This window comes from Oreochromis aureus, linkage group 8 (assembly GCF_013358895.1).
Source record: "Oreochromis aureus strain Israel breed Guangdong linkage group 8, ZZ_aureus, whole genome shotgun sequence".
In the NCBI taxonomy this organism is placed as follows: domain Eukaryota; kingdom Metazoa; phylum Chordata; class Actinopteri; order Cichliformes; family Cichlidae; genus Oreochromis; species Oreochromis aureus.
In genome coordinates, this window is record NC_052949.1 from 21,165,189 (window position 1) to 21,178,766 (window position 13,578).

General features: G+C 38.9%; 1 protein-coding gene across 2 annotated transcripts; it reads left to right on the top strand.

Annotated features, from left to right (window-relative positions):
* Positions 1 to 3: 3 nt before the first annotated feature.
* Positions 4 to 10,228, top strand: tmem130 (transmembrane protein 130). 2 transcript variants are annotated; one of them, XM_031739660.2, is made up of 9 exons: positions 4 to 134; positions 2,670 to 2,710; positions 2,782 to 2,864; positions 2,950 to 3,121; positions 3,213 to 3,358; positions 3,775 to 3,859; positions 4,033 to 4,235; positions 8,374 to 8,480; positions 8,852 to 10,228. In XM_031739660.2, exons 2-9 carry the CDS (start codon positions 2,703 to 2,705, stop codon positions 8,990 to 8,992), a joined length of 945 nt encoding a protein of 314 aa, XP_031595520.1. In that variant the 5' UTR covers positions 4 to 134; positions 2,670 to 2,702; the 3' UTR covers positions 8,993 to 10,228. The 2 variants fall into 2 exon arrangements, with proteins under 2 accessions (XP_031595520.1, XP_039472514.1); XM_039616580.1 differs by lacking the exon at positions 4 to 134 and adding an exon at positions 765 to 782.
* Positions 10,229 to 13,578: the final 3,350 nt, after the last annotated feature.

Here is a 13,578-nt window from a genome sequence, read left to right on the forward strand (position 1 = left end):
GAACTGACTGGGACACCGAGAGACTTCCCCGTGCCTTTAGGGGCGAAGAGGGCGGGGGAGCGCGGAAGGGTGGTGGTGGTGGTGGAGGAGGGTGACGTCACGCGGGGTGTTACACAGGTCAAAGTTCTCAGCTGGTGAGTTAAAAAGCTGTGGGCTGGTGATTCTCATGACTGTTAGCGAAAAACACCATGGAAATGTGACGTATTTTGCCAGTGGGTTTTAGATATAATATTGCTTTTGGCCTGGAGAGGGCGCTGCTGTACAATAATTAGTACTGTCACAGTGACGAAGGACGTTTTGGAACATGTATAAGTGGTAGAGGGTTTACTGGAAATCTGTACTCTAACGAGAACTCGTATTATTTCTCAACTCAAACTAGTCTTCTCTTTAAACTTTATTTAGTCGCAATTTTTAACCTCTAATGCTGAATACACCATCAGTAGCTCTCAACAGGTGAAATGCATTAGAATATTATCTTTGTACATGAAAGGTCAGTGGCTATATTTCTTATGTTATGTGGGCTACATATTTGTGATTCATCATCAATATCCCATCAACCCATGAGTTCTTAAACGACTGGCTATAAGTTTGGGGATTTTAATGAGTAATTAGGAGGACCCATCCATTCAAAGCAGTGGTACAAAACACTAGGACTTTATTAGACTCTGAAAAATATAATGAATCACAAGCCTAGTAGTAGTAAATCCAGACTGATTTACAGTTAAAAATACACTGCCATATTATACTATATCAATGTTCAGGATCAGCTTGTAAACCTTCAGGTAATGTGCATATTATTTAACAATGCAATTTGCACCACTCTCTTGCATAATATATTTTTATTTATACACAATATGTGTATATTTCATAAACCAGCATGCTCTGTTTAAGTGCATGTATGTGCTGTTGATATATTTACTCCCCCATGACCCTGAATTGAATTAGTGGAAGAGGATGGATGCATGGAAGTTATAAACATGAATACTAAAAGGTGAATGCAACTGTCACACTCCAGCTGAGTATTCACTTCATGTGCAGTTAAGTTGAATCGAGTTAAGTTCGATCTCCCACACTAACAAGCTTTAAAACTATCTGAACCTTCTGTGAGGTAATCACAGCAATCTCAGTGCCAGTGAGTTGCAAACCACACCCATCATTGAAACTAGCCTTCATTTAGATATCAGCAATGGACTTGTAAAGTTGCGTAACTGTATCTTTTGTCATGGTAAAATGTGTCCAGAGACATGCAGGACTACACCTGCAGATGAACTCAAACCCACCTTTGTAGTAGTTTCCAGAACAACAGGCCTCAGCAGCATGTCATCTTGCTACACATTAGTGATTTTTTTTTTATGTAACCGCAAATTTAAAACACAAGTGTTTGAAAAAAATGGACAAGTGAAAAGTTCAGTTATTTTCTATACATTTTTTACATTTTATTGCAACCTTAACAGGCCAACTGCTACTGGTGACAAAATGTGCAAAATAAAGAAGGAAAAAGTGAAGCAAGACCTTTAGCATTTAGCATTTTATCTATAGGTTAGTTCAATTTTATGCCAAAGAACTGATGTTTTGCACTCATAAAAAAGTCAAACGAAAGGTTTATGTATTTGAATATTTAATCATTTAGGAAAATAACCGAGCATGTCATTTGACCAGATGTCATGTTTTACATTGCATCCTACATTGCATGTAGGAGAGATTAGAAAAAAAAGAACAATAATCTAGTGCGTCTTTGTGATTTGTTTTTGTAACCGTAACCCTCTTACATGTTTTTGCGTGTTTCAGACAAACTATGAGCACTGCACCTCCTTACCTGGCAGAGCTTCTTAGCATTTACTGCCCCAGGAGATCTTTGAGGTCAGCAGACTTGATGCTTTTAGATGTTCCCAGGTACAGATTAAAGACTAGGGGAGAGAGGGCTTTTGCTGTGGCTGCACCCAGACTGTGGAACAGTCTACCCCCTCACATCAGATTCTCCACAAGCCTAGGAACTTTTAAATCTGCTCTTAAAACTCACCTATTTTCACTGGCTTTTAGCAAGGTTTAACCTATTGTTTTTAATTTATTGTTTTATTTGTGAGGCATTTTATGTACCTGTGTTTCATAGTATTTTATATTTGTATTTTATTGTACAGCACTTTGGTCAGCCTCGGTTGTTTTTAAATGTGCTTTATAAATAAACTTGACTTGACTTGAGCAATAAATTGCAAAAAAAGGGCCAAATGAAGCAAAAGTGATACAAATTAATTTCTTTCTTTTAAAAAAATGTCAGAATGTTTGATGAACACTACAGTTTAAAAAAATAAAAATGAAAATTTTCTGGCAATTATTTCATGCTTCAGCCTTCTTTTGGGTTAACTCAATTTAAGTACTGTCCCAGTAACAAGTCAGCAGTTGTGTAATTTTTGTTGAGCTGATGATAATTTCCAGATCCGATAAACACAGAGATAAAACCACCACATTTAAGAAGTTGTCCCATGTAACTAACAGTAATGTGACCCAGGCCGGAGCCACCTACTCAAAAGCCGATTGTTGCTCATCATCCATGTGATTGAAACGCATGGTTATGATTTCAAGCCTTTACGGCTCTTATCTCTGAATCTCACTGACCAGAAGTAACAGCCTTCCATCCTTTCTCCCCAATGTCACTCGACTCCTGTTTTCAGAACTAACTTCATACTGTGAGAGGACGAGCAGATATGGACGGGTAAGTCGAACATCCACCACATTAACATCATTAACTGACACATTTTCAAACTTTCATACTCGTGCTTCCAGAAAACACATCGTGTGGATCTTGATGCTTCCCATACTGGTTCTCCTGGGCGGAACAGAGGCTACAGAGTCTTTGATAGATTTGAGTATGTCATCCATTATCTATCTGTCTCTCTTTTACTGTTCATTCTTCTTGACTCCACAACTAAATACAGCTTCTCTTTTGACTAGAAAATATTGAAGGGAAGCTTGTTTTCTATCAAATGGAGGGAAATGCCACCTATGTGAGAGACAGAGGTGAACTGGCGTCAGATGTTCCCACAGAGACAATGTTTGAACTCTTTGATCCCCAAAAGAATTTCAGCTCAGCAAAGTTCACCTATACTTGGGACCTAGGGAACGGGTATGATTTCTTACACTTTTAAATATAGATTTAAAAAAAATGTCAGAGATGATTTGTTTTGTCTCATATTCTTGTTTGATCTTTGATACAGACAAGTGATTAACGGCACTGAGCCGGTTGTCCGCTATTATTACCCAGAATCAGGAAACTACACAATGTGGTTGAAAGTGGGAGCGAATGTGACCAAATATTCACCTCCGGTCACCGAAGTCTACTCCACAGATGTTCAAGTGCTTGGTTTGTGGCTTTGAATTCATATATGCATTAATATATTCCAGTATAACTTATTTTCAGTCATTTTCAATAGGAAGAAGCAGTCTGCTGTAGGCTGAACATTCCTGGAAAATTTAATTTGAACTGTGACCTGATGACCTGATATAACTATCAGGATTCATAAGAAAGCAGATTTTGTAGCAATTCTAAGTTAAGGTGGTTACAAAGTAGTACATCTTAAACTTGAGGGAGGGAGTTCATGGTGCACAAGGGGCGTGGATGGAGTGAAATGAAGTTGAATTAATGTGATTTATGTCGGGAAAAATTTCCAAAATACTATCATCTTGATCTTTGTGGCCTTTGAGTGGGGAAACCAGAAAATGTCTGTAAAGTTTTCCCACTAAAGAACAAAATGACTAATAGCTAAAACTTATTTGTAGATGCCATCAAGAACATCGAGCTGAAGGGGCCATCAGAATATGAAGTGTCACAGGACGCCAGTCTGATTTTTCACGTTGATGGAAGGTGAGCTGCATTTACATTGCTATATATTAGATCAATGCAAGTTTAAAATAGTGTGAGCCTGAATAGTGCCCTTTCTTTTCCATTCAGCTTTTTATTTAATATTAATTTTGTCATTGTATTATAAAGAAAAGCTCCTCACCCCTATGTGTGTGTGTGTGTGTGTGTGACTTTAGTCCTCCCATATGGGTTTGCTGGCGTTTTCTCCCCAACTGCATGCCGGACGTGACGGAGGGCTGCACGCTGACCATGTTGTATGACAACATGTTGAAACTGAACCACACCTTCACCTCTGCCGGCTACCACTGTCTGGACATCAGTGTCCGTAACGAAATCAGTAAGCTGCAGACCTCCTTCAGCCTCTACGTCAGGAGAAACAGTGAGTATCCACCCACCCACCAGCAGAAATACCTGCAGGCTAACATGTTGCTTTCTGTGACATTAAAGCAGAGGACATAGGGAAGAAGAGAAAGAAAAGGCATAAACTGACGTGGCAGCGAAATGGTTTTAGGGCAAAGGATCGTTTAGAGGAAACCTTGTTACAAAATGTGTTGGATAACGTCAAAAAATACACTGTCATGATATCACAGCTGAAACTCACACGGGAAAAGTTTATGTTCAGTGCTCCCTGCCAGACTTGCTCTGCTGGATTTGATCATTGTTTTTTAACTCAAGCAGTAAACTTTTCACACCCTAACCAAAACCAAAACCTAATCAAAGCCTAACCAAAGCAAAGCTGAAAGATTTTAAAATACAAAATAAAGAAAGAACAGAAATAAAAGTTAAAAAGTTGAGAAAGCCAGAAAACTTTGGAAAGCTAGATTGGCCCCATTCATCAACAAAAGACTGCATCTTCCTAATAGCTTCATTAGTACTACAGAGTACTGAGGAGTCGGGAGATGAATTTATTGGGAAAGTTAGCGGAACCAAGCTACTTGATCATAAATGACACAGAGGAGCTCACGATTCAGCAGCATATTCAGCTTTGAGTGCTGAGAATGGATTCTGCTTAATGACTTCTAAATGCACCTAACAGGAAGCCAACTGACTGCTGCTATAGGTAAACCTGAAGGCCCAACCTGGAAAAAAAGGGGACATCCAAGGTGTTCAGGCCAGCTTTACTAATCTAAAACAAGGGAGGCAGGTTGAAGTTTCACATATGATCAAACCATAAGACTCCTTAATTACTCCCATAACATTTACAAGCTGTTTATGCTGCATGACAAATCACTTCACTCTGTGTAGAAAACCATATTTTTACTGTTCAAAAAATATAACGTGGAACACAAAATGCAAAAGCTGCATTTTTCTCTCTTTGTGGCAGCCTGTAGTAAGAGGTTTCATTTTCACTTATTAACTCAGAGTTCATTAAAAAGGTTACTGGATAACTGAAGGGAGACATAAATGAAACAAAAACACAGCAAATATTTGATATCTTGTCTATTTTCTTTTCTGAATGAACTGTCAGAAATGCCAAATATCATATCCCTTGTGCCCCCTAAATTTGTAAATTTACTCAATCTACTTTTTGCTTTTTTACTTTTTATACATCAATAAAAAAAAAGTTGGGACGCTGTGTGAAATGTAAATAAAAACATAATGCAAAGATTTTTAAATCACATATTCCATTCACACTATAACATGCGGATGTTTAAACTGAGAAAATGCTCAATGTTAAGAAAGATATGAGGTGATATTTAACGTTGGCCACGTTCAACACTGTGTAGCATTCCCTCTTCTTTTAACAACAGTCTGTAAACATCTGGGAATTGATGAGAGCAGCTGCTGGAGCTTTGTGAGAGGAACATTGCCCCATTCTTGCATTGGATTCTAGCTGCTCAACAGTCCTCTACTCTGTTGCATTCTTCATTTCATTATGTGCCAAATGTTTTCAACCGGTGAAAAGTCTTGACTGCAGACAGGCCCATTCAGCACCTGTGCTCATCTACTACAAAGCCATGCTACTGTAAGAGATGCAGTAAGGGTTTAGCACTGTGTTGTTGAATAAGAAACGCCTTCCCCAAAAAGTACACCTTCTGGATGGATCATATGTTACATACCTTTCAGCACTGATGGTGCCTTTCCAGATGTGCAGCTAACAATTCCATAGGCACTAATGCAGCTTCATCAGAGATGCAGGCCTGAGTGCTGATAACAGGCCAGAAGGCCTCTTTCTTTTTCAGCCCAGAGAACGTGAAATCCATGCTTTACAAAAACAGCTGCCGACTTTGATTCGTGTGATTGGCGACACACTGTTGCCTCACTGATGCAGTTTGGGACCTTTTGTGTGTGGAGTACGCATGTTCTCCCTGTGTTTGTCTGGGTTCTGTCCAGGTATTCCAGCTTCCCCCCAGAATACAAAGTTATGCTTGAGTTTAGGCTTACTGATGATTTTAAACTAATCATAGGCATGAATGTGAGTGTGAATGGATATTTGCTTCTCTTTGTTAGCCAATTAGTCTGTGACAGAAGACCTGTCTTGGGATGTACCCTGCCTTCTGCCCCATGACAGCTGGGATTGGCTCCAGCTCCCGACAACCCTGAATCAGAGAAGTGAAAGAAAATGGATGGATTTGTCTGATAACGAAACACTTTTTCACTTTGCTTCAGTTCATCTTAAATGGCTCAGAGAAGATGGCAGCATTTCTTGATTTGACTTAATTTGTACATACATCGTCTTCATGCATCATGGAGCTTCCTGAGCCTGTTCAAAGATCCTGCCTGTTTTTAATGCAGTGCCGGCCTAAAGACAAGATTCGCATTGCGCATAGATTTCTCCAGATTCTCACTATCCTTTAAAGCAGGGGTGGGCAACTCCAGGCCTCGAGGGCCGGTGTCCCTGCAGGTTTTAGATGTGTCCTTGAACCAACACAGCTGATTTAAATGGCTAAATTAGCTCCTCAACATGTCCTGAAGTTCTCCAGAGGCCTGGTAACGAACTAATCATGTGATTCAGGTGTGTTGACCCAAGGTGAGATCTAAAACCTGCAGGACACCGGCCCTCGAGGCCTGGAATTGCCCACCCCTGCTTTAAAGATATTGATGATTCAAAATGTTCACAATTTTACATTGAGGAACGTTCCACAATTTCTTGATGCAGTCTTTGCTTACTGGTGAACCGCTATTAAACCAATTAGTTGCAAAATGTTCTTCCAGCGGTTTCTTTTATTACCACTTACTTTTCCATTCTGCGATCAAATTCAAAATAAGGCAGTACTTTTAATGAAACAGTAAAATATCTCAGTTCAAACTTTCGATATGTTTTCTGTTTTATTATGAATAATATGTGGATTTATTAGAGTTTCAAATCACTGCATTCTATTTTTATTCACATTTTATCCAGCATTGCATTAATAAAAATCCTTAAAAAGGTATTTTTGCTTTATTTATTTTTAACGATTGCTCCTTTAGCTCATAGAAATTGCAGAGAAACGTTTCAGGTTGTAAACACATTGATAAGCATATTTGGACAATGTTCATAAATTTCAGATGAATACTTTCATATGCTTTACCTTACTGTGAATTTTGAACTGATGTTCACGTCAATTATTTTCCCTTTTAATGGTTTTTTTCAATGCAGTCTTGGTCTTGAAAGTTCTATTAGAAAGATCTTTTAGAAGCTTAAAGTGAACTGCCTGCAGACACCACATGCAAAACCATTTGAAATGTTAATGCTGCTTATTGGTCGTCAGCATCAGAACTTATACACCCAGTAAGTTCCAAGCATTATTGCATGTGGAAGCATACACATGCTACTGAACACAATGAAACAAAACTAGTCCAGCAGCTTTTTTGAAACTGGAGTTGTAAAATAAATGAGCAAGTTTAAGGCCATTTGCAAAGTTCTCTTGGCTCTAAATATTAACTATATTTGTTTAGTCATTGTGTACCTTCTGCTTTAATAAAGTTTGACTCAATCACAATAAGTCAAAATCAATACAGCAAAATATTTTGAAACAGCTGTGCTGTGTCATGAGGTGTTTCATGTGCTGTTTAGCTGTGTTAGTTCCACAGACACAGATGAAAGAGTGAAAATGGAGGAATCCAAGCATATCAGAGTAGGCTGAACTGACTGGTCCGAACATGTCTGCTGTGCTCAATCGATTCGTTGTTGTGATTTTACTAAGTTTCTATTGAGCCAAAATTAGCTCAATTAGCTATTGAGCCTACTTGCTCAGAAACACAGATTTTCTGGGACAAATTTGAAACTTTAGACTCAGTTTTAGAGTGTGGCCTCTGTAATGTGCTACTTAACACACAACAGAGTGCCTCACTTTCTTCTATCATTATACCGAACAGGGTCATAAAGCCACTAAGTTGTACACTTGCTAAAACCACCATATTCATTTGCAGTAAAGAGCCAACACAGCATTCTAGCTACAGTGTATAGCATGGAGAGTAGAGACACATAGCATAAATATATGAGATATTATTGTATCAATTGCTTATAATTGTTTTTTATTGCATCTTTAACAACAGACCCACACTCTGTCTGCTTCTTTCTACCTTAATTACAGATGGTGCTCAAATTTTCTTCATCCTGTCATGTGCTGCCATTCTTATGGCAACGTTCTCCTTCATCGCAGTCATCGCCTGTCACCCTCATTATCACAACAAACTTAAGGTACACATGTTTGTGGTTCATTAACCACGTATTAACAAGATAAAGGCACAAAAACATTTAAAGGCCATATCAGTAAATGACTATAAAATTGTGTACTTCATTAATACTGTATATCCCAGTGGTTAGAGTTTAAGCAAATAGCCCATTATCCTAGTTTTCAATAGCTCAATGAGTGCCAGTGATTGCAGTTAAATGCTGTGTATGACCACAAGGAGGCTACCTATTTCCAGAAATAAATCACACTTGAACAACAACAAACTATGAACCACATAAGCTCAGACATTTGAACCTACTTAACTGTGATACTGCATTTTTATCTAAAAGCAACTTTGAAGCTGGCTGACATTTTTCTGGTAAATGTCATTTTGCAGATTGCTGCTTCCAGTAATGGTGTATTTCTGAAGAACCAAGACTCTGATGGTCAAAGCTTAATTCTTTTAAAGCTCTCCAACATCGAGAAAGCAGAGAAAGAGCCACTCCTGTTGCAATATGGGACTCAAGGCAGCTCTTAACCAGGACACTGCTTCACTTTCTGCCCTGTTATTGTGGCTGTATCCACATGTATTTGGCAAAGGAAAATCTAAAACTACTAATAACTGTGACCCTGCGTATCTTGCATGTGTGATTATAGATATATATTGCTAATATGTGCATGATCAGGTAGCTTGATATGGTATTTTGAAAAAAAAAAAAAGAAGAAATAAATTGCTTGTATGTATTTAGAACTATCCTCTAAGCTGGGTTAATTGGTGGTTTCACCGCCAATGTTCAGTAGGCTAATAGGTCAAACACTGTATTTGTCATAAAATAATGATGGCGATCAATTAATGAGTCACAGAACTCAGGCTGACATTCAAATAAACTCATAAAAAATTTACAGCTCAAGCGCAGGTCATGTTTAAACAATGAGTGTTAATAATCATGCTGTGAATGGATTGGACCACTCATTTGTTCCATTTTTTAATTGATGTATGAATCTAGGCCTTGCTTCGGTGTTGCTTTCCAGAAAAACAATTAAATATTTGTTTTGATGTTCATCCTGCAGTCCTTAACGCTGAGGCACAGCTGCAAAAGATTTATGTTTTTTTTTTTGCAGAGAGCTAATACTTGACTCTGTCCTGTCATGCCTGATGCTCAGGTTCACAATTCAGATGAGCCTATTTATCCGAACATCTTCTACTTAGAACTTAACAGAAAGTACATGTGAAGCTGTTTATCTTTTACAAACCTTGTGTTTTGTATCTGTTCATTTTGATACGATTCAATGTACTATGAATGAATGTTACATTGAAATTCGGTTTATATTCATGTCATGAACATGAACCAAATTTCAATAAGGTTGTGGTAGGTAACATGTTTTTGGTGTCACTGGACACGAAATCCATCTGTTCATCCGACCAATTCAAGAGTGTCTATCACAGCTGTCTTAGGGCAATAGGCAGGCAACACCCTGGACAGGTTGCTAACCTGTCAGCTGCTGTAGTGCTAACACGTAACACATCACTCACGTTCACACCTGTGGTCAATTTAGACTCACCAATTAACCTAATGCCATATGTGTCTTTGTACTGTGGGAGAAAGTAAACACGGGGAGAACATGCTAACTGCACACAAAAACACATTTTTTGATACAAGTTCTCCTACTCTTGAGGTGGTCTTCAAGAATCATTCTCTAGGTTTCTTGAAGGACATTCAAAGCCCTTCTTAAGCTTATGGCTGCCTTTTGTTCAGTTCTCTGTCAAGATGATTGCACGCTGCTTCAATAATGTTCAGGTCCGGGCTCTGGACTCTGCGCTTCCAACCCGTTTTACAGATGGTTGTAGACACTCACAGTTGTACAGCTCGGTTTCCTTTCTGTATGAATGACTTCTTTACAGCCTTCCAAATGTATCTCTAGGTCCTCTTTTAGGTCTTTGCTCAATTTTTGTCATATTTTTAAGGACATGACATTTAGATCATGTTCTTCTGCTTTAGATAGTTGCTGCTACTTCTTTTGTCTTTTGCTTTACTTAGATTTTTTTTTTAAATGAGAAAACTGGACAAGTGAAGAGCTGCTGCAAAGAAAAGTGGGCCAAACTTCACAACAATATGAGATACTGATAAAGTCATAGAGAAAACCATTACTTCATTAGCTTGTACCAGTAAATCATGCGGTGAGGTGTACTTAGTTTAACATGCACAGAGTGCTATTTTATTAAAAACCTAATATAATATGTCACAGCTTATTCATCTGTCTTTAAGTAGTTGTAGAACCTGATAAGGACCAGATTTGTCACAGCGGGGCAGGCCGATGTGTTTGAAGTGTGGACCAAAATGCAGACAAGGGAGAAAAATGAAGTGTAACAAAAAGCGAGCCGTTTTATTGCCATGATGTCAAAACAAGGCAAGGCTAACTGGAGAAAAACTAACCTGGAACCTAAACTGAGAAAAACTAAAACATGTAAACTGTGACATGAACATGAAAAACTCTAATGTGAGATAATCAGGACATGAACGTGAACAGGAACTTGAGAGAAAACCTGAGACATGAAAAGCCGAGACTCACAGAAACACGTAGCAAGACAGACAGACGACCCAACGCTGAACAGAGGACGACAGAGGACAGAAGGGTAATGAGGAAAGTGGAAACACCTGGGGAGACACAGCTGACACAAATGATCATGACGCCACAGGGAAAAGTAAAACCTAACACACTAAACATGGAAACTCCAGGCCTTTCAAAATAAAACAGGAAGCATGGAGAGAAGTAGACGTAATAACACAAGCTTGACAACATTAAACACACAGACAAGAAACATGACAGACTGGGGAGACATGAAACACAGGCAGATATAAGGGAGACGCAAGCATGGGCATAACTAAGCGTTAAAAAAAGAGGAGAAGACTAAAATATAGCAAAAGAACTTTGCATTATTACAATAATGTAAGAAAATCAAAAATAAACTCAAGACACTGGGTCACGGACCGAAACCCTGACAGAGATTATTTTTGAGTGACTCCTAACATGCAATATTTTAAATGGTAAATGGCCTGTATTTATATAGCGCTTTACTGGTCCCTAAGGACCCCAAAGCGCTTTACATATCCAGTCATCCACACACAGGTGATGGTAAGCTACATTGTAGCCACAGCCACCCTGGGGCGCACTGACAGAGGCGAGGCTGCCAAACACTGGCGCCACTGGGCCCTCTGACCAACACCAGTAGGCAACGGGTGAAGTGTCTTGCCCAAGGACACAACGACCGAGACTGTCCAAGCCAGGGCTCGAACCGGCAACCTTCCGATTACAAGGCGAACTCCCAACTCTTGAGCCACGATCGCCCCTCTTAGCTCACAAGGCTTGAGACAATCACAAGTCTTTCAGGCCAGATCTAATGAACATAGCAAAAACTTGTTTAAAAAGCAAAGTAGTGATACGGCATGGTTAGGCAACAAAAGACCTTCACCTGGAAAAGCAGGGTTTGAGTCCTGTGTAAAACCAGAATGCAGGTTTGTTTGTTTTCTCTTTATTACTGATTAAGCCATTACCCAGTTGATGTTGAGAAATCAATACCACAAATATGAATGTGGTGTCATCAGCAGTTACTGGGCTAATGACTGACCAGTCCTCCACAGAGCCATCTTAGCTTCTGTTAATAAGACTTTATCATAACCAAAACAAATCAAAATTATTTAAATTCAACTTTGTGATAGAAACACAAAAAATATAAAGCAATATTGTTTCTAATTACTGCAAAATGAAGCATCAGGCTGAGATGAAAGAAAGGATTGATTCAAATTCAGTAGAAAAACAGGAAGAGTTGTAAAAGTTGACCTTACATAAACTCTTTGAATCTTTTCTAACTCCTCTGGCGTCAGTCACGTTATTTTTATTCAGTTTTTTACCTTGATGGTGTTTAATGATAGTGTGTTCTCTGTTAGAGACGTCAGCATTATTAATTGTGAGTGTTTTGATGAATGCTGGTTGTCAAAGACACTGCGGGGAGATGCAGATGCTAAGATGAATATCAGGATGACCTTGAGCTAAAAAAAAGCTAAAGTCTGCAGCTGTTTGCATATTTTAAGAGAAAAATCTGTCATTAAATTTCAGCTCTGTTATATTCACTCATATCTACTGAAACCAACGTTTGAGGTTTGGATGTGGCAATGTAAACATATGAACATATATGTAATATACATACAGTATGGATCATCAGTTCAGTTTCAGTTTCAGTTTTATTTGTCATATGCAAGTTAGCACAGGGTCAACATCGCAATGAAATGTGTTTGACGAGCAGCGGTCTCTCAGCAGCATGATACAGTAGGAAAAAATATAATAAAATATAATATAATAAAATAAAATAACAAATAGAAAAATAGTAAAGAACAAAATATTAGAGAGACATGGTAAAAGAGAAAAGATGACTAAATATATATGTATCTATAAATATAAATATATGTACACTAGTGATTAAATAAGAAAATCTTGAAAAGAAATATGACGGGAGGGCAGATGGGATATTGCACAGGAATGAGCAGCAGAAATTTACAGTATTGCACTTTTTAAATATAAATTACAATAACAATAAAGTGAAGTGACCAGTGCAGATTAATCAGAGTACTTGTGAAGCTGCAGGGTAGCTTCTGAGTCCTGTGTTGTGTGTGTTTAAGTGTTGTGGTTGAGGTGTCGTATGGCTTGATGGTAGAAACTGTTTTTAAGTCTTGTAGTCCGAGCAGACAGACTCCTGTAACGTCTGCCAGATGGTAACAAGGAGAACAGCTGATGTGCTGGGTGGCTGTGGTCCTTGATGATGCTGTGTGCTTTACGGAGGCATCGCTGGAGATAAATGTCCTGAATGGCAGGAAGCCTCGTGCCAGTGATGTGCTCTGCTGCCTTCACCACCCTCTGTAGTGATTTACGGCTGCTGGCAGAGCAGCTTCCGTACCAAACTGTGATGCAGCTCGTCAGCAAGCTCTCAATTGCACACCTGTAGAAATTTGAGATGATGCTGGCGTTCATGCCAAACCTCCTCAGCCTCCTCAGGAAGTAAAGCCGCTGGCGAGCTTTCCTGATAGCAGTGTCTGTGTGAAGGGTCCAGGAGAAGTCCTCAGTGATGTT